The sequence below is a fragment of the Hemicordylus capensis genome, chromosome 16, assembly GCF_027244095.1.
Source record: "Hemicordylus capensis ecotype Gifberg chromosome 16, rHemCap1.1.pri, whole genome shotgun sequence".
Classification (NCBI taxonomy): domain Eukaryota; kingdom Metazoa; phylum Chordata; class Lepidosauria; order Squamata; family Cordylidae; genus Hemicordylus; species Hemicordylus capensis.
Genome location: NC_069672.1, coordinates 13,712,369 through 13,731,456, shown reverse-complemented (window position 1 = coordinate 13,731,456; position 19,088 = coordinate 13,712,369). Strand labels below are relative to the sequence as shown.

At 46.1% G+C, this 19,088-nt stretch overlaps 1 protein-coding gene across 9 annotated transcripts; it reads left to right on the top strand.

Annotated features, from left to right (window-relative positions):
• The first annotated feature begins 1,378 nt into the window (after positions 1-1,378).
• LOC128338660 (solute carrier family 2, facilitated glucose transporter member 5-like) lies at positions 1,379-18,053 on the top strand. 9 transcript variants are annotated; one of them, XM_053281393.1, is made up of 14 exons: positions 1,683-1,692; positions 2,372-2,537; positions 3,392-3,486; positions 5,226-5,324; positions 6,270-6,424; positions 7,494-7,618; positions 9,709-9,861; positions 9,943-10,068; positions 11,508-11,695; positions 12,380-12,493; positions 13,102-13,203; positions 14,499-14,574; positions 14,710-14,837; positions 17,633-18,053. In XM_053281393.1, the coding sequence occupies exons 3-14, from the start codon at positions 3,418-3,420 to the stop codon at positions 17,873-17,875; spliced, it is 1,578 nt and encodes a 525-aa protein (XP_053137368.1). In that variant the 5' UTR covers positions 1,683-1,692; positions 2,372-2,537; positions 3,392-3,417; the 3' UTR covers positions 17,876-18,053. The 9 variants fall into 9 exon arrangements, with proteins under 9 accessions (XP_053137370.1, XP_053137368.1, XP_053137366.1 ...); XM_053281395.1 differs by lacking the exon at positions 2,372-2,537 and having other exon boundaries at positions 1,379-1,692; XM_053281391.1 differs by lacking the exon at positions 1,683-1,692 and having other exon boundaries at positions 2,231-2,537.
• Positions 18,054-19,088: the final 1,035 nt, after the last annotated feature.

Genomic DNA, 19,088 nt, shown 5'->3' with positions numbered 1-19,088 from the left:
TGTAGGTGGATTAACAATCATGCTAATCTTGGTAACCCACATTAAAGCTAGGTTTGAATGATTGTGTGAACCAGGCCACTACTTTTCTTCCTGCCAGAAGTGGTGAAAAAAGTCATTGCAGGCATTTGTCAATTGTATTTCTTCATTCCTCAGAAAAACTGGGAGAACAGAAAGCTACATCAGGGAGATTTAACATCAACAAAAGTCAAACCTCAATACTATCCAAGCTCCAAGATAAACTCTTGATAAATAAACGTGTTGTGTGTTTTTATTGTGTGTTTTAATCCTCTGATGTAAGCCGCCCAATTTGTTACAGGGCAGCTAACAAGATTATTATTGATTGATTTTATGGAAACTGCTCTGGGAACCTCATCAGCTAAAGAGGAGGATAAAAATGCTTTAAATAAATAGAGCTAAGGTAGGCCATCAAGTGCATTCATTTTCATGGGGGGAGCTTCACGAGCTGCAAGACCCTCACCAAGAGGACGAATGTGTGGCTGAATGACAGATAATTCTTGAGATAATTCACACAAACCTATCTCCCTGTGGAGCAAACAGCTCCCAAACCGAGGTAGTGTTGGAGATGGAGTCCCAGTGCATTGACCCTTTGCACCAATTATCCGAATGACCACTAGTGGCATTGGGAGTAGAGGTAGCTAGTGAGGGTCTCCTTACCCGTCCCTGCTTACCTCTACACCAGTGTTTCTCAACCACCGGTCCCTGGACCGCTGCCGGTCCCCGAAGGGTTGAGTGCCGGTCCCTGACTGGGAGTCAACCCCCCCCCAACTGAAATCAAGGCACTCACTTACTCAATTCTGCACATGGCACGGAAGAGGAAGAGTATCACGGAGGCGTGGGACCCTTATTGTGCCTTGCCTCCACGTGCTGCTGAGATCTTCCTACAGCTATCTTATTCCCTATCTTTACAGCTTCAAACTGTATGCGATGCGGGGGCATGGAGGAAAAAGTATGGCAGTGGGCGCCACTTGAAGGGCTGCTGGTTCTTGCATGCTCATTGTTTGCAGCCAAAGGTTGGTTGATTGAAACCCAGCTGCCTGTTGTGGTCGAGGCGCCTTGAGAGGGAACGCTGTTTCCCTCTTGCATCAGTGGGGCTTGCTTGTATGTTGTTTTCATTGGCCCCATGTAGCTTTTGAATTTTTCTAATGGCCCAACATCCCCTCTCCATTGAGTAATCACAAGCACCTCCACTCCAGACATACTGGAGACAAATTTGTTCACCCAGGCTTTTAGATTCAGGGGTTCTCAACCTTGGGTACCCAGACGTTGGTGGACTTCTACTCCCATAATCCCCAGCCATAGTGGCCAAATGCCATTGTTGTTGGGGGTTATGGGAGTTTAACTGAGGGACCCAAGGTTAAGAACCCCTAATGTTCCATGCTTGCAAAAGATTCCAAATTTAATTATTTTAATGCTTATATTATTTTCATTCTAAACTGCCCAGAGATGCAAGTTTTGTGCAGTATAGAAGTCTGACAGACAGACAGACAGACAGACAGATAGACAGACTTGAAACCCCTTTACTAACTGCTGGTCCAGGAAACTGCGCATGAAGAATGTAGCGGTCCTTGAAACTCTGCACGAAGAATTTAGCGGTCCTTGACTCCAAAAAGTTTGAGAAACACTGCTCTACACTATGAGACCCCTGCCTTAACTCCTCAGTTACTTCCTGCAGTGAGTCAGTCTTCTTCCTTTCCTCTTCGAGAGTCGATGGAAACATCTCTCTCTCTCCATACCTATTCATTGTGTAGCTGATAGACAGGATAAGTCTTTCCTATCCCAAATGTATTTCACCAATAAACCTATTTAGTTTAGAATCTACAGTGATCTCCATGCGTGTTACTTAAGTAGCTGCAATAACTCAACTCTGCACTCTGTAACTGGAGTGGTAGCTTCCTTGGTCACAAACCCTGACAGGTAACACACAGTTTTTGATTGTGTGTATGACCTCAAAGCGTGGCAAGAACTACAAGTCCCTTCGTTCCTTGGTTCCCGTGGATAGAGGGAACATTGCAGCAGGCAGGCTGCAAGCAGGGGAACAGGGCATCACAGACTAGGAGGCAAAGTCAGTGAAGCAAGCAGCTGCTGACCTGGGCAAATTTTGGGGTGGGCACCACCCATTCTGCCCTAAATGAGGGTAGGTCAGTATTATTATCCCCACAGGAGACGGCAGTGATTAGTGATCAGGACGGCAGTGATCAGGAGACGGCAGTGATGAGATCTGAGCACGGGATTTCTTGGGTTGTCGCTCAGTCTGTTAGCTACCGGGTTATACCAGCTCCACCTTGGCAGTAACCAATGCGCCTCCAACTGTTCTGAGGTTCGGCTTCTACAACTGCCCCCTTTCTTCCAGAGTTCATGCCTCCTGTCAGCTCGCAACTGTCAACAGCTTCTTTCAGAATCTCCTGGCATCCTTCTCCTGATCGGGTCACAATGCCATTAGCCTTCCAAGCGACATGCCTCATGAGACGACAGGGCTTGGTTGATTTCTCCTTTTCTCGCCAGTAGAGAAAGCTACAGTTAGTTGGTGTGCTTTTTGCCGATTCCCCAATGTGTCGTTAAACTATGGCATTTGTTTCCACCAGATGTGGTGATGGCCACCCATCACCCCAGTTTTGAAATGGGGTTAGGAAAATTCATGGAGGATGGGGCTATCAACAGCTGCTAGCCTTGGTAGCGATATACTTCCATCAGGATCAGAGGGGAGATGCCCCTGAACACCAATGGGAGGGGGCATTTGCCCTCTTCCCCCCACTTGCAGGCTTCCCAGCTGCTCTTGGTTGGCTGCTGCATGAGGAAGGATGCTGGGCTGGGTGGCTTTTCCTATGTTCTTATGCATACGGTAGGATGGCTTCATGTTAGCAGACTTCGCAGTTCCCCACTTCTGGGGTTCTTTAAATAGTAGAATAACACTGCCTCTAGTCTCTCCGACTTTTGTTTAAATGCTCAAGGGGTATATTGGAATGTTAAAGCGATTCTCCCCCACAGAGGCTCACTACTAAAAGATGTGACAATGCCTATGATCTGAGGTGGCTTTCTGAAAAGGGACTGGGGGAATTCATGGAGCAGTTATTGGCCATGCTTGGCAAATGGGGCCTCCATGCTGAAAGGCCCCCTTTGCCTTTGCCCCATTTATCTCCATATCCCAAGGACTGTGGGGAACATATGAAAGATAGAACATCGCTTTCATGTGCTGACTGTGCACTTCCCAGAGACATGATGCACAGGAGTAAGATGCCCATGTGTGAGACACAAGTTGCTGGATCAGACCAAAATTCCTTCTAATCCAGCAAGGCAGTTCTGATGTTCTTCATCCAGCGGAAGAGAGCCAGTGACCGCATGACATTATCCCGTCCCCCATTTCCCCCCACAGCTGAGCCTGATTTCTGATCCCTGGAAATGGCAGAAGGGGTAGCAGAAAACATGGAAATGACAGAACAGGTAGCCAAAGCAAAGCCCAAGAAAAAGGTGAGTTTAGAGGTTTAGTCCGCCCAACCCACTTGACTTTAATTCATTGTTGATCGAAGCTGATGTGTAATAATGTATGTGTCTAGAAGTGATATGTGAGCCAAAAATATAACATATAATTTATAAATTATTTTAAATGCCAGTTATAAAGATATAACACATACTGTATTTACCTGAAGCTAACACTAATCCCCACCCCCACCAAGTTCTTTAGCACTTAGAAATCAGGGGGTCTTCTTACTCTTCCATTCGGGTAAATATTTGTATAACTTATATTTAACCTCTATTTTTTTAAGGGGCTCGTCTTAGACAATAAATATCAAATGGGCTAAATATTTGCATAACTTGTATTATAGCGGGTAAATATTTGCATAGCTTGTATTTAACCTCTATTTTTAAGGAGCTTGTCTTAGATAATAAATATCAAATGGGAGGGAGCGAATGAGAGCATAAATGGGTCCTTTCTAAACTCCTTTCATTGATCATTGGGACTTCTTTCCAAGTAAATATGTCTTGGATTAGGCGGGCCCTGTATCTTGTCAGTACATATGAATGCTTCCTGAAGGTAACATAAAAGATATTACTGGGTACAAATTATAGATGGATTCTCTAATACTTCTGAGGAAGATACAAAAATGCTGTCAGGCTCAGAAATGGGGAGCACCAACCAGAAATTAATCGGAAATACATTTATTACTATTCATATAATTGTAGCAAAACACTCAAGAAAGAGAAACGCCTGTAACCAAAGAATGGAACAGAATATGTGGCAGGCAATAATAATGTATAAACTGGTATCTTAAAAAGAAAAGAAAAAAACCTCTAGGATGAGTTAGCAGCTTAAAAATACTGTGGGGGACCAACATGGAAAGGTCCAAAACATTAGGCAGCTGACTCGGTGAAGTAACCCTTTTTCCAAGGGATTTTATCTGAAGTTAGAGTAAATTCTTTACAGCTGAACCATCAGTGGCATTTGATTAAAATTTATCCATCTGTGGTGGTATTATTTGGGAGACCAGGCTGTGACCTTCCTCTTCTCCCATTACTTGAGTTGCTTTTAATTGCATTTCATGCTGAAATGCATTGTTTCGTTCTCTTTGAATGCTGCTGTTTTACTGGGCATTTTAATGGCTGCGGTTGTGCTTCCGTTGTTTGTTGTTTTACTTAATCTTTATCAGATTATATTTTGATCATTTTTCTCATTATTATTTTGTACACTGCCTTGGTGTCAAGGATGGTGAGTGGTATATAAATTCCCCAAATAAATAAAGGCATAAATTTATTCCCCATGAAGCACCAGCTCTCTATGTGAAGGCATGCCCAATGTGCTGGTGAAGACACGGGGAACTAGGATACAGAATAACTGGACTGTCAAAAGTTTACAAAAGTCAAATTTAGATCTGAACATCTGGCCTCTCTTGTAATTCTGTATATCAATTTTGGTTTTATTTGCATGTGCAGAGGCGCTCTTACCCTGGACTTCGGAGCCAAGGTCCAGGGCCTTCACGCTCCTTGGGGCCCCCCAAATCCTCTTTAGTCTGTCCTGGGTGGTGTGGTTTGTGCCCTCAAGAATTTACATCTTTTAAAAAATGATGCTTAACTTGCACTGGGGTGGGGGGGGGGTTTCGGTCCAGGCTCCAAAATTACCTAGGTGCACCTCTGTGCACATGTAAATGATTGATAACGAAGTATTTATGAATGTTTTGCCCTGTACACAGTCTCTGCTCCTCTTCCTGCAGAAGCTGCCAGTCGTCCTTGTTTTTCTGGTGCTGATTTCTGCCTTTGGATCATCCTTCCAATATGGTTATAACCTCTGGGAGGTCAATCACCCATCTGCGGTAAGATGGCTCAGCAATGATGACTTAGACTAGGTGTGACCAACTGAGGCTCACCAGCTGTGGTTCGAATACAACTTCCATCATCCCCAATAAGCTGCCATTTATTGGGCTTGGTAGGATGGCAATCTGGGTAGGGTGGCGGTCTGGGGAGGATGGTACCGGCTAACCCACCTCATTTACCCAGCACTGTAGTGAAGGGAGAGGAAAAGCATGACCTGCACCATCCTGCTCAGATTGGGGCTAGCAGTCAATCACTTCCTCTCCCCCTCCCTTGAGGTTTGCTGATGCACAACCATTTATTGGGTATGTGCATGGGTTTTGAAGCTTGGCTGGCCCCTCCTCCTACCCTGATTTTGATTGTGAGAACGACCCCTCTTTTTCCATTAGGGTGGGCCACTGGCAAAAGCTTGTTGTTGACCAGGGTGCACAAAAAGCAATGGGACTGGACAGGGTTGGAGGCCAAAGCTTGCCTGTGTCCTTCAGTGAAGCGCTGGAGGATGAAGTGCTGGAGGGCTTTTTCACCCCTAAAAATTCTTACACGTGGGTCAGACAAAGGAACGTATCATACAGGCACATTCACAGGGCAGGCAGCTCCCTCTCAAGGACATAAGCCCTGCTGGATCAGGCCCAAGGCCTATCTAGTCCAGTACCCGTATTCCCAAAGTGACCCACCAGATGTCTCTGGGGAGCCCACAAGCAAGAGGTGAGGGCATGCCCTCTCTCCTGCTGTTGCTCCCCTGCAACTGGGATTCAGAGGCATCCTGCCTCTGAGGCTGGAGGTGGCCTATAGCCATCAGGAGAGTAGCCATTGATAGACCTGTCCTCCATGGATTTGTCTAACCCCTTTTTAAAGCACTCAGTGCACACGGTCATCAGGCAGGAATTGTTGCCGTGTCATGGACGGAAAGGCCTTAATGCTTAATGCATGATATGCTTCGTTCCTAGGACTTGTGGAACATTTCGGCAGTCAGCCGTCAAGCGAAGACAAGCAGATCCAAAGGATTTATCAAGTTCCTAGATGCTCTCCAATATTCATTCTTCTCTTTCGGAGGCCTGGTTGGGTCTCTTTTTGCTGGCCCCCTGATGGATAAATGTGGCAGGTAGAGAGATAATATTGTGATTGATTAACTACCTAACCCAGGGCCTAACCAGGCACTATTGGCGGGGTGGGGGGTTGGAGAGAAGGAAATGTGGACATTCCCTCAGTGGAAATGCGTGGCTGCCATTGACCCAGGTCCCTCTGGCAACATTTTGTAAGAGAAATATGTGATGTCATCACTTTAATCCTTCCCCTTCTGCAGCAGACATATTGCTGAAGATGCATCAGCTTCAAACCAGCAATCCTCAGATGGGGAACAGTAGCACGGCTGTAGCGTGGGAAGGCAGCAGGGATCTGAGTACGCTTTGGGAGCCATCCAGTTACCCCTAGCAGTACCAGTACCATCAGCTGGGAACCCCTGCACTAGGAAATACTATACAAATTGGCTTCAAATTTATTCTGTACAGAGGGCATCATCGAACATTAATCTCCAGCTCTGCCAATATATTACACCACTGGGGAAGGATCATACTGAGAGGGGGAGCACATGATTTGCATGCAAAAGGTCTCAGGTTCAATCCCCAGCATCTCCCATTAGCAGAATCTTGCCTAGCAAGGTTGCAAAAGCAGATTTCTAGCCCTTGTGAAAATGTGTGAGCAGTGCTTGCTGAAACCTCAGAAGTTAGAAGGTAGCTGAAGAAGGCTTACAGTGGTTGGGAGTTGAAGATTAAATAACCTGCATAGCTCCTTATCCTTCCCCACTAGTAGCAAAGCCAGAACTAACTATCCATAAAAAGATGAGGACCCCGATACAGCAGTTCTATAGCTCCCCTCCTTCCCCAGCTCTTTTGATGCTACCATATTATTTTTACCGGCATCTGCTCACTACCTCCATCCTTTTTCACTAGGCTCGTTTCCTCCTACTTTGGTAAAGTGCTGAGCACAAGAGGTGAATAGGAAGGTGCCCTCCAACCCAGCTCCTCTCTCCTAGACGATCACTTCCTTCCATTCTGACCTTGCTTTTGAAGAGCGCACAATTACAGGACAGGAGCGTGCAGAGCTCCCGAACTAGGGTAGGGCATTTGTCCTACACTAGTAATCATTATGTAAATAAGTCTACTTCTTTTCAGGAAAGGTTCCTTGGTGTCTAATAGCCTTTTCTCCCTCATCGCTGCTGCACTCATGGGTTGGTCCAAAGTGCGACGGGCCTATGAATTCACCATCCTTGCACGCTTCGTCACTGGAATATGTGCAGGTGAGTCAGATTTATGCAGTTAGTGGTTTGTGGTTTTTTTAAATTAAAGTGATGTGCCTGAAATTATTTTTCTGTGTAAACCTGTCATGAATCTGTTCGCTCGGCTAACCCAACAGGATTTTACAACCCCCTTCAGCACTCCCCCTGAGAGTAACCGGAAAGCAGCAGCGAAACCAAATGAAGGAAAATAAAAGGCTCACAAAGCAATTAGTCAATGGAATAAGTCCCCTGAACTGAAACTAGGTACCCCCCTCTAACACTAACTGAGTAATAAGTGGAAGGAAAAGACAAAACAAGGAATGAAACAAGCAAAGAACACAGAACAAGGAATTAAGGGAACAATGCAGAAAAGTACAGACAAGGCAAACTGGGACACAGAAATGGTTGACATTCAAGAGCACACTATCTGCAGCCAACAAAGTTGCAAACAGCATCAGAGCAAAGACAGACTGTTGAATATATATGGCTCAAGAGAACCAGCAGCCAATCAGGCTTCCCTGAGTGAGCACTTTGGCTTTCTTTCTTGGGATCTCCTACACCTGCGTGACTCCCACTGAGCCTGCCTCTTGAGATGTTGTCTCAAGACAGGTGAAATCCCAGGCTCTTCCCCATCAGAGATCATGTCTGGCAGCTGTTGTGAATCCTCAGCTCCAGAGTCTGGTTTCTCTGCCAAATCCTGTGGCTGTGCCTCTAAGCCCTCACTAGCTGGTAAGTCGTCCTGCTCTAACTCTTCTGAGTCAGAAGTCTAAGCCATGACAAAACCGCCCTGAGCCATATTTGGAAGGGCGATATAGAAATCAAATCAAATCAAATCAAATCAAATCAATAATAATAATAATAATAATAATAAAAATAAAAAATATATATGGAAAATCAGGACCGCAGCCCAAAGAAGCCACATGCCCACAGGCACAGAGAGGAGCCATAACTATAGCTCTCTTTCAAATCTTTCACCATTTCCAGGAATTCCAGTCGTTCTCTTTAAAATAGTAGCTTGGCTCTTTGACTGTCAGAAGTGCCTCAGCAAATGCACCCAGTAAAGCAGAGCTGCACAACTGTTTTCAGACAACATCCAGCTGTTGCTGGACTACAACTCCCATCATCCCTGACTACTGGTCACTGTGGCTGAGGATGATGGGAATTGAAGTCCAACACAGCTGGAGAGCCAACATTGTACAGCCCTGCAGTAAAGCACAACTTTTCCACCAACCTTGCTTCCACACAATCACCTTTGCCCAGGTTTCCCACCTACCTTGTTTCCACACAACTGAAAATTGGGAGCACACACAGATCCCAAACTGAAGTAGAACACAGTTTTTGATTGTGTGTGGATGACCTTATTATTATTATTTTAAATCTTGTTATGATTATCTTGCTTATATTGTAAATTGTATCACTGCTCGTATTCTGGTCTATGACCATAATAAAGTAAAGTTCATCTCACTACATTGCATCATGGCCAGGTTCTAGAATGTGACTAGCATGATGCGTAGTTTCTGGGATCTGGATGAAATACTGGATAGGGCTGGTTTTGCATCTCTGTGGGACTGTAGGTTAGACAATGTTTTATAAAACAAAAATGAAAGAAATAAAAGACCCTCCTGTAGGCGTATCATGCTATTGATTTATTTGCCATATAGGATGTCTCATCACAAGGGGTCAGGGGCTAGGGTGGGTAACAATATGCTGATCATTCCATCTTCTCTCTCGCTACCAACAATTAATTTTAATTATCTTATACCACTTCTGGGGAAAGCACAAGTTCTAGCTTTGGTGAGTCCAGAGAAAGATCATTCCAGAGGTGAGAGGCAGCCACCAAGAATGCTTTTCTATGTGACCTTGGGGGATCTGAATTGATGCACAGTAGAGCTGACCATCAGCATCCCAGTTGTGTTGAATGCCATGTCTCTGTACAATGTAACCCAGGAGCCTTTCATGTGCACTGAGCATGAGTGTCAGAATGGCACCTGCTGAACTATACAGAAGACATCCAAGGGAGATAAGCAAGCAATTACCATCGCCAAACGTTCATATATTTCTGCACGTCACATACATACTATGAATTCTCCCTTGTTTTATCCTCTAACCAGGCATATTCGCCAGTGTTGTCCCTATCTATCTTGGAGAGATAGCCCCCCAAAACATGAGGGGAGTCATCATCATGGTGGCTCAGCTCTTTGTCGCCGTGGGTGTCGTGATGGCTCAGCTCTTTGGGCATCCCACGATCCTGGGGAACTACAGAGGTAAATCAGAGAGGTGCATCATTTGTCCCGAATCGGATCCAACACGCCGTCACAGATCATAACTTTTGTCTTCTTGTACAGATTGGACAATGTACATGAGCATCATTGGAACTTCGGCATTATTTCAGCTCTTCCTGCTGCCCTCCTTCCCTGAAAGTCCTAGGTATCTATTGATTCAGAAGAGGAATGAAAAGAAAGCAAGGGAAGGTACAATGGCCCTGAAAAGCAGAAAGATCTCCCACGTGGGACCATATGTAGCTGTGATAACTCTTCAGGCTGAAGGGAATCCCCTCTCCCATAGTGCTAAATAAAAGCATCACTGGCCCTTCTCACAAGATTTCATGCTTCTGACATTACTAGATTCTTGTTTTTACCTCCATGTTCTTGTTTAATGTACATTATATATCATTATAGTGCTCTCACAACCTTAAACAGGATCAGAGGAGTGCTCAGCCAAGGTAGGAAAGCTGTATTCACTCCCGATAGGTGGTTGTGTGGTTTGCAAAGATCAAGATAGGAGGACAGGAGAGTGATTGTGTAGAAGCCAGGAGCTAGGCAGGACAGCTTTTTGTCCACCCTCAATAAAAGGCTGGGGACAGAATGTGAGTGGGCTGCTCCCTTCCTACCCAGCTCCCACACAATCCTCCTCCCTCCTCCTCCTCCTCCCTTGATTTTCGCAAACACACAACTGCCAATCGGGAGCTTGCACAGCTCTCCTACCCTGACTGGGTGCTCCTCCAACTGTGATTCTGATTGTGAGATCAAGACATATATTATATATAATCAATGTACATTTTATTTCAGTGTACATATACATGATGTATAAGTAAATGTACATTTATCTATAGATCATCATTTTGGAACCTATCCCAGTTTCATAATTCCATCAGCATGGAACATTAGAACTGTAGCTGCCAGTAAGAACAGCCCTGCCGAATAAGGCCCAAGAAGGCCCCTTTAGTCCAGCATCCTGTATCACACAGTGGCCCACCAGATGCTTCTGGGAAGCCCACAGGCAAGAGCTGAACGCATGCCCTCTCTCTTTCTGTTGCTCCCTCTGCAACTGGTATTCAGAGGCATCTCGCTCTGAGGCTGGAGGTGGCCTATGGCCCTCAGACTAGTAGTTAGTAACAGCATCTTTATAGTAATAGCTTCAAGACTGGGGAATTATTTTCCACAAGGAGCAGAGATAAACATTCCTTTCCCTTTCCTTTCTGCAGGCAAGTATTTCTCAGCTGGGGCTTGGCTTAGGTGGTTAGGAATTATTTCAGGCAGTTCCCGAAGTCTGTCAATCTCACACCTCTTTCAGGTGAAGTGGGTGTGTTCAGGGTAGTCCTGCTCAAGGACTACTAATACCCTGGAGCCAGAGGTGTAGCTATAATTGAGTGGATGGGTTCAAAGAACCCAGGCCCCCAAGCTCCTGAGGGCCACCCAGCTCCACTCTTCCCTATGTTCTTCAGTATCTCCCTCACTTCAAGGGGCTGCCGGAGAGAGGGTCAAACATAGGCCCCATCTCCCCTAGCTGTGCCCCTGCCCGGAGCAGACACCAATCCATCTTCCAGGTTCTGCATTTGGTGCTGGAAAGATTCCCCATGAACTGGCTCTCTCCCACAACACGGTTGCTCTCTCCTTCTCTTTCCATTCAGCTTTGAAGGTGCTGAGAGGCCGAGATGATGTGGAAGATGAGCTTGAAGAGCTCCGGGAAGAGGACCTGGCTGAAGGTGCAGAAAAGAAAATGAGCGTTCTCAGACTTATAGGTTTCGAGCAATTGCGATGGCAACTTCTGTCTGTCATTATCTTGATGTGTGGTCGGCAGCTCTCTGGCATTTATGCAGTAAGTAGGACAATATCCCAAGAGATTAGGAGGTGATGCCAAGAAATAGGTAGACGCTGGGCCAACCTCTGAGCACTTGGGAGAATATTCACATCTGCATTTTCCCCCTACTGACTATTCAGCACTTGGAGGAATATTCAACCAACCCTGCTAACTGAGCAAAGAGGCACCTTGCAAATTGGTGATTCTCGTCAATTTAGCAGGGGGAGAGCAACTGGCCCTCTCCATCCCCAGCACAGCATCCCTCCAGTGGCTGTTGCTGGTGTCTACCTTGTGTTTCTTTTTAGACTGTGACCCCTTTGGGAACAGGGAACCATCTTCTTCGTTTTTATTTATTTTTCTGTGTAAACCTTTTTGAGAAAATTTGTTGAAAAGTGACATATAAATGTTTGTCAGTCGTATTCTGTTCAGGCTCAATGGTGAAGTTGGCATCACCTTGTGGTAAGGGCTTAAGGGCTGTGCCCTGATGATATTAGGTCATTGGGGTTATCTAGAGCCAAGCATTAAAGTCTTTCCCAATTAGCACATATGCTGCAGAAGCCCAAGGATGCTATTTTCGTCTCAACTGACCATTTCCATTTAGACTGGCAATCGTCACCTAAGGCTGAGGGATCAAGGCCAACGGAGAGATCAGTAGCTTCTCTCGTGCTGCTAAGGTTTTTGACTGCGGTGCTCTGATTTCAGGCATACTATTATGCAGAGAAAATCTTTGCAAATATGACAGGAGTAACGGGACAGAGTGCTCGGTTTGTCAGTGTGGGGTCAACCATTACTGCCATCGTCATGCTCCTGGTAATTGTAAGTCTCTCCCACCATTGTCTCTTCTTATTTTTGTTCCATCTGCTCCTAAGCTTTGCTATCAACTTTGATATCATTTTTATGCCATAGGAACATAGGAAGCTGCTTTACACCCTTGGCCCATCTAGCTCAGTATTGCCTACACTGATTGACAGCAATTCTGTAGGATTTCAGGCAGGAGTCTTTCCCAGCCCTACCTGGAGATGCTGCCAGGGACTCAACCTGGGACCTTCTGCCTGCAAAGCAAATGTTCTACCACTGAGCTGTGGCCTCATCCCACAAATTGGCTTAACATGGATCTCCCATCCAGGCAGTGACCATCCTTACCAAGACCTCCCTTAGATTCAGCAAGGTGGCCGTATTTTGTGCCGGACCACCATGCCCTTGGACCCAAACAAATGAGCATAAATAAAACCAAATCCCAACCAATGAAAAAGAAGAACTGCTAAGGCAATCTTAGTTATTATTATTTTGCGAAAAGAATCCTGGAATTGTAGGGAAAATTAAGTCCAAATCCCAATATTCTACCCATAACATCACACTGGCTTCTGAGGCCATCTTTCACTCTAACACAAATACTTTCTCTCTTTTCTTTCCTTTGTTTCTAGATGTCTGTTGTTGACACTGTCGGGCGGAGGGTTCTGCTTCTCACTGGCTATGGCATCTGCAGCATCTCCTGCATTCTGTTAACCATGTCCCTCGAACTTCTGGTTTGTAACTCAAAATGCCAAGCACTAGTATAATTTAGAGCCAAACTGTCTTCTCCTTGGCACCCTCTCATTCATTCATTCATATATATATAAATTGCACACGCAAACACACATATATGGCATATTTCAAAACAGTGATGTTTTCAATTGCAGGGTGATCTTCTCATTGGTTCGTCAGCAGCAGAACACATGGAAGAAAAGTTGCTTTGGGATTTAAAATTATCCTGCATTTTGCATGGAAGATTCAAGTGGAGGGCATGGGCAGTGACAGAGATTCCCATTTGCAAAATCTTTCCTGCAAAATTTACTTACATATTCCATTCTGACACCTCAAAGCAGTCCACACAATTGTCATTAGAGTAGGAGGCACCTGAGTAGGCTTCTCCCAGACTCTTGAGTAGGAGAAGCTGGATAAGACGATTTCTCTGCCTACCTCATTCAAAAGCTAGGGACGGAATCTGCATAGGGTTTGCTCGTCTTATCCAGCTGGGACAAACTTGACTGTTACTCAAGTTCCCCATCTCTGACCTTGTTTTTATCTAACACATGGTCAAAAATCTGGAGTGTGCCCAGCTCCCAAATTAGGGTAGGAGAAGGGTATAATCATGCAAGGATGGGCAGGGATGCATTCTCGGTCCTTTTTCCCCTGCCAGGATCTCAGCAGGGATGCAGAGCCCTTTGCTTTCTAAAGGAAATAATATGCTACTCTTGCTATCCCACTAGTTTGTTACATAACTGGAGATGAGACTACATTTGATTTTATTACCATTCTTCCGATCTTCTGTTACAAGGAAGATCCTTGTAGAAGATCCTTGTAGATCCTTGTAGATCCTTGTAGAAGATCCTTACCCCCTACTCTTTGTAGCTGACAAGCCAGGCTTGTCTTCTAGGTGAATAACCATCGGAGCTTGGTGCAATGTAGGTTGAGGCAACTATCTTTGACTCTTTGTAACAGAAGCCCCCAAAGTACTGCATCTGTCTAAGTGAGGTGTAGCCATTAGGCGTGGCTGTCAGGGTGCCAGTGGCTGTGGAGCTGTCATGGAGAGCACCTATATTTCTCTGAGTTTGTGAGTACATCTCTGGGTAGGAAGCTTCTCTTACCATTACAACAGTTGTGTGGATCCCCCTCACATACTTTATATGGACTTGGCTCGTGATGTTCCATGGTCTCTGTTGCTTTCTATGGGCCAGCAATGCTGTGGAATAAGGAATGCCAACTGCAAGGAAGGGACGGCCCTTAAGGAGCGTCTGGCAACCTTACTCATGCATGGCTGAAGGTCACCTTTCTCCAACAGCACATGGCCCCATGGATGTCTTACATCAGCGCAGCTTTGGTCTTCATATTCCTTGTTGGACAAGCCATGGGGCCAAGTAAGTGCTCATATGGTGTACCTACCCTCCTTGGAGGATGCACGAGATACAAGTGGGAGGGGCAATTTAGTGAGTCAATGAACAATGGCACTCTGGGCCATGGTCTTTTTTTCTTTTTTCTTTGTCTCTACCCAGGTCCACTTCCCGACATGATTATACTGGAAATGTTCCTCCAGTCATCGCGGTCCTCTGCCTTTGTGGTTGGGGGAATTGTGCATTGGCTCTGCAGTTTTATTACAGGGTTCGCATTTGTTTATATACAGGTGAGGTGATCCTGCAGCGGGGAGGGGGTTGTCCGACATGCTAAACCAAGCCCAAGCCCCCTGTTGAACAGGGGCAAAGCAGTATCATCAGGATAAACAAGTCATTATCAATTGTTGCTCCCAAAATTCAGGGGTTTTTCTAAAGCTAAATGTTAAGGCAATTCAGATATATGCATCATAGGAACAGCAGAAGCTGCCTTATACTGAGTCACACCCCTAGTTCATCTAGCTCAATATTGTTTAAACTGACTGGCCACGACTCTCCAAGCTTTCAGCCTGGATGGTGCCTGGAGGATGCCTTGGTCCATCAGCTAGATGAGTGATGTGGTGTTTGGGGGCATGAACACCACTTCTACATTGGGGTGGGCAAGCAGCAGGTCCAGAGGATGCCCTAGGGCATTGCCCAGCAGCAGCAGCGCCTTGAAAGCCAGAGTCTTCTCTCTTAGGTAGCGCTCCACCTCATGAAGTCGTTGAACCAAGATGTGAAGATGGTATGCGCTACCCAGGCCTTCGTGTTCACTCTCCAGAAAACAGGGAGGTGGTTCATGCTCTTCCCCTTCAGTACCCATGGATCCACGGACCAGCATGGGCTTGGCCATCAGGCCTTGACCAGCATGGGCTTGACCATCAGGCCACCTGAGGCATTGGTGCAGAACAGAAGGGTCAGCCTGTCCTTTGCAGCCTTGAATCCTGGAACCCTTCTCTCCTCCTTGGCAATGAAGGTGCAGCTAGGCATCCTCTTCCAAAAGAGTCCAATCTCGTCCACATTGAAGACCTGGGCACATTGGGCACATAGACTTTCTCCTTGGTCAGCTTTTTCTGCTCCGCAGGAAAAACAATTGCAGCCTCCTGCAGAGCCAATCTCCCCAGCAAGCTTCACATTGTGAAGGCTGAAGCACTTCTTGAAGTTCTCAAACTTCTCCCCCAATATTGCAGTTTCCACACATCTCACCTCTGCCTCTCCAAATCTCTCTCCAACACTCCAACACCTCTCCAACACTCCTCCACTCTTTCCCGCCTCCTGCCATTGGAAAATCGCGCCAACAAAGTCCCGCGAGAATTGCATGTACTCAAGTCATGATTGGTGAGACCTGCCACAATTTCCCAGCTGTGGATGCTCAAAACCGCGATTGGGAAACCCACAGTTGTCGAGGGGTGACTGACAGCATTCGCATTTAGTCCCCCATCCAAATGCAAACCAGGAAAGATCCTGCTTAGCAAAGGGGACAATTCATGCAAACTGGGGTTCAAATCCTCTTTGGCCATATAGCCCACTGCATGGCCTTGAGTTCATGACTCGTTTTCAGCTTAGTCTGCTGTCAAGAGGTCTGGGGCTTGAGCCAGGAACTGCAAGGTCTGAGAGTGGGAGCTACTGTGGACCGTTATGTGTTAGGAACATAGGAAACTGCCATATACTGAGTCAGACCATTGGTCTATCTAGCTCAGTATTGTCTTCACAGACTGGCAGCGGCTTCTCCAAGGTTGCAGGCAGGAGTCTCTCTCAGCCTGATCTTGGAGATGCTGCCAGGGAGGGAACTGGGAACCTAGATGCTCTTCCCAGAGCGGCTCCATCTCCTGAGGGGAATCTCTGACAGTGCTCATACTTCTAGTCTCCCATTCAAATGCAACCAGGATGGACCCTGCCTAGCTAAGGGGACCAGTCATGCTGGCTACCACCAGACCAGCTCTCCTCTCCTGTGTTCAGAGGTCAGAACCTTTTTGAGGGGCAGAATGTTTTTAAGCCACACTGACTCCTGAGCTGGCAGTATGAAGCCTCTGGACTGGCCAGGCCTGGTAGCAATCCCAGGAGTCCAGCATTCTGCTTCTGCCTCATCAACAGAGCAATATCTCCACCGCCCAGTCTTTGGATGGATAGGGCGGTATAGGGATGTAATAAATAAATAAAAAAAATATCTCCTGCACACCGGAATCCTCCTGGCTTAGGCTCAACCTTGACCTCTAGCAACTGCCCGCAGATATCTCAGGGAGGAAAACGCACACTCCATGCCTAGTTTCATATACAGCAGAGATTGCAAGGTGGGAGGCAGCCCTGAGGCGTGATTTAAGGATGGGCCTGCCTTCATCACCACACCTACCTCTTTCACACTTGTGCAGCCTGATTATGTTACCAAGTGGTTGCTGAGCTGAGCAGAGGGCAGGGAGAACAGGCCTGCCTTTAAGGGGCTTGCTGCTCTTGCTGGGATTGGGACATCTCAGAACTGCCCAGTAGCACTGGAGTGCCCTGTGTGTATAGGGGGTGGTGGTGGTGGTACAGGGGTGGCAGCTGGGAAGCCCCAGAGACCCACAGCCCTGGGCATTGGCTCACCTCTGTTCAGTTGTAGCTATGCACCTGACTTGCAGCCTGGCTATGTTATGTACCTTCCAGAGTGTTCATGAGCGTTGAAAACGATTATAACCCTGCCCTGAGCTCCTCAGAAGAAGTGACGCAAGAAAATATACATTATTATTATTATTATTATTATTTACATTTTATATCCCGCTCTTCCTCCAAGGAGCCCAGAGCGGTGTACTACATACTTAAGTCTCTCCTCACAACAACCCTGTGAAGTAGGCTAAGCTGAGAGAGAAGTGACTGGCCCAGAATCACTCAGCAAGGATCATGGCTGAATGGGGATTTGAACTCAGGTCTCCCCAGTCCTAGTCCAGCATTCTAACCACTACACCACCCTGGCTCACGCTAATATCTTAACACCAACAATAATATCTGTAATAGTGATTATGTCTATATTGTGATAAATGGATGTCTTTTTTTCCTGTTTTGTCATCTCATCTAGGATCGTATTGGACCTTATTCCTTCCTAGTGTACTGGCCCACATGCATAGTCAACTTTATTTATATCTTCAAGATTGTCCCAGAAACCAAGAACAAGACCTTTCTAGAAATCAGGAGGATCATGGCAAATCATGTGGCCAAGATTATCCTCCGCAAGAAGAAGTCAGGAACAAGGAAATTGAGTAGACGTTCTACACAGTTCGCTGTAAAAACCAATAAGGAAAGATTCTTCATGCATCGCTAATGCTGTCCTTCAACTGCCTCAGCTCTGTGGACACATTGGGGGTGGTAGTTTCCCTTCAGGTCTGATGGAACAGCCTGGACTTTTTTCTCTGTATAGACGTTTCTACCCTCCTGCTCTAAAAATGTTTGTATTAAATTACAAGCTATATTCAGAATTCCAGATCTGAATATATGATGTGCCTTCAGCTCTCTGTCTTTGTCTTTTTACAAGCACAAAAGCATCTTCTACCCAGCCCGTTTATAGTTGTGTGAATTGCCCTTTGGTGCAAGTCAAAACAAAGCAATGAGTAGCAACTGCTCTCTGCTCAAAGACGATGTTGGGGGGGAGAACTTTATTTCGCACTTTGAATCTTTATTTATTATTATTTTGGAATCTGCAGTCTTTAATACTGGACTCCATAGTGGTGGCACATAAGAGTTTGTACTGGGCAGTGGTGGGTGGGCTGCTCCTCCTGACCCCGGAATGTTGTTTTTTGTGCTGCTCATAGAACAGACTCTCCGGCTCCTGCTCTCCCTGTCAGCTGGCAGCCTGCATCTCCAGCTGCGTGCATGCGCCTACCTGCCCTGCCCTGCTCCCTCCATCAGCCAGTGGCCTTCCCAGCCTCCTTCCTCCATCAGCGGCCCAGTGGGCCCCGGAGGTTCTCCGAACTTGGAGCTGACAGAGGGAGCAGACTGTATTTCCTTTCCATCTCCGTGTAAGACAAAGGTGCAGCTTTTCAAAGCTACTCATTTGACCTGGTGAAAGGGGCACCCAGAACCAGCTGGCTGAACTAGTCTTCTTCAGCAAATGGGGCTGCTGCGTTGCCTTTGCCACTATCCTACTATTTCCCCATTGCGCCCACTTTTATGCCAGCAAACGAAGATGAAATATGGAAAGTTTGGCATTGTTTGAGTAAGAATGCTCCTAAATTTCACCCCCAGATTCAGCGTCATACTACGAATGACTGCCAAATGTATTTGAAAGAGCAGATCTGGCAGTAAACGTAATCGAAATGTGTTTCCCCGGTCATAACCCACAACGCAACTGACATGTAAAAAGCAACAATCCAAGATTAAAAGGAACAGACAAGAGAAAAATCTAGCCAAATCATAATTACACCACCCGAAATACAATTGATACAAATATGACGATTACTATTTCTATTAAAATATTTGTGTGCCCTTTAGGAACGGAAAAAGAAATGCGCAAAACAGTTTGCACAGCCAAAGGTATG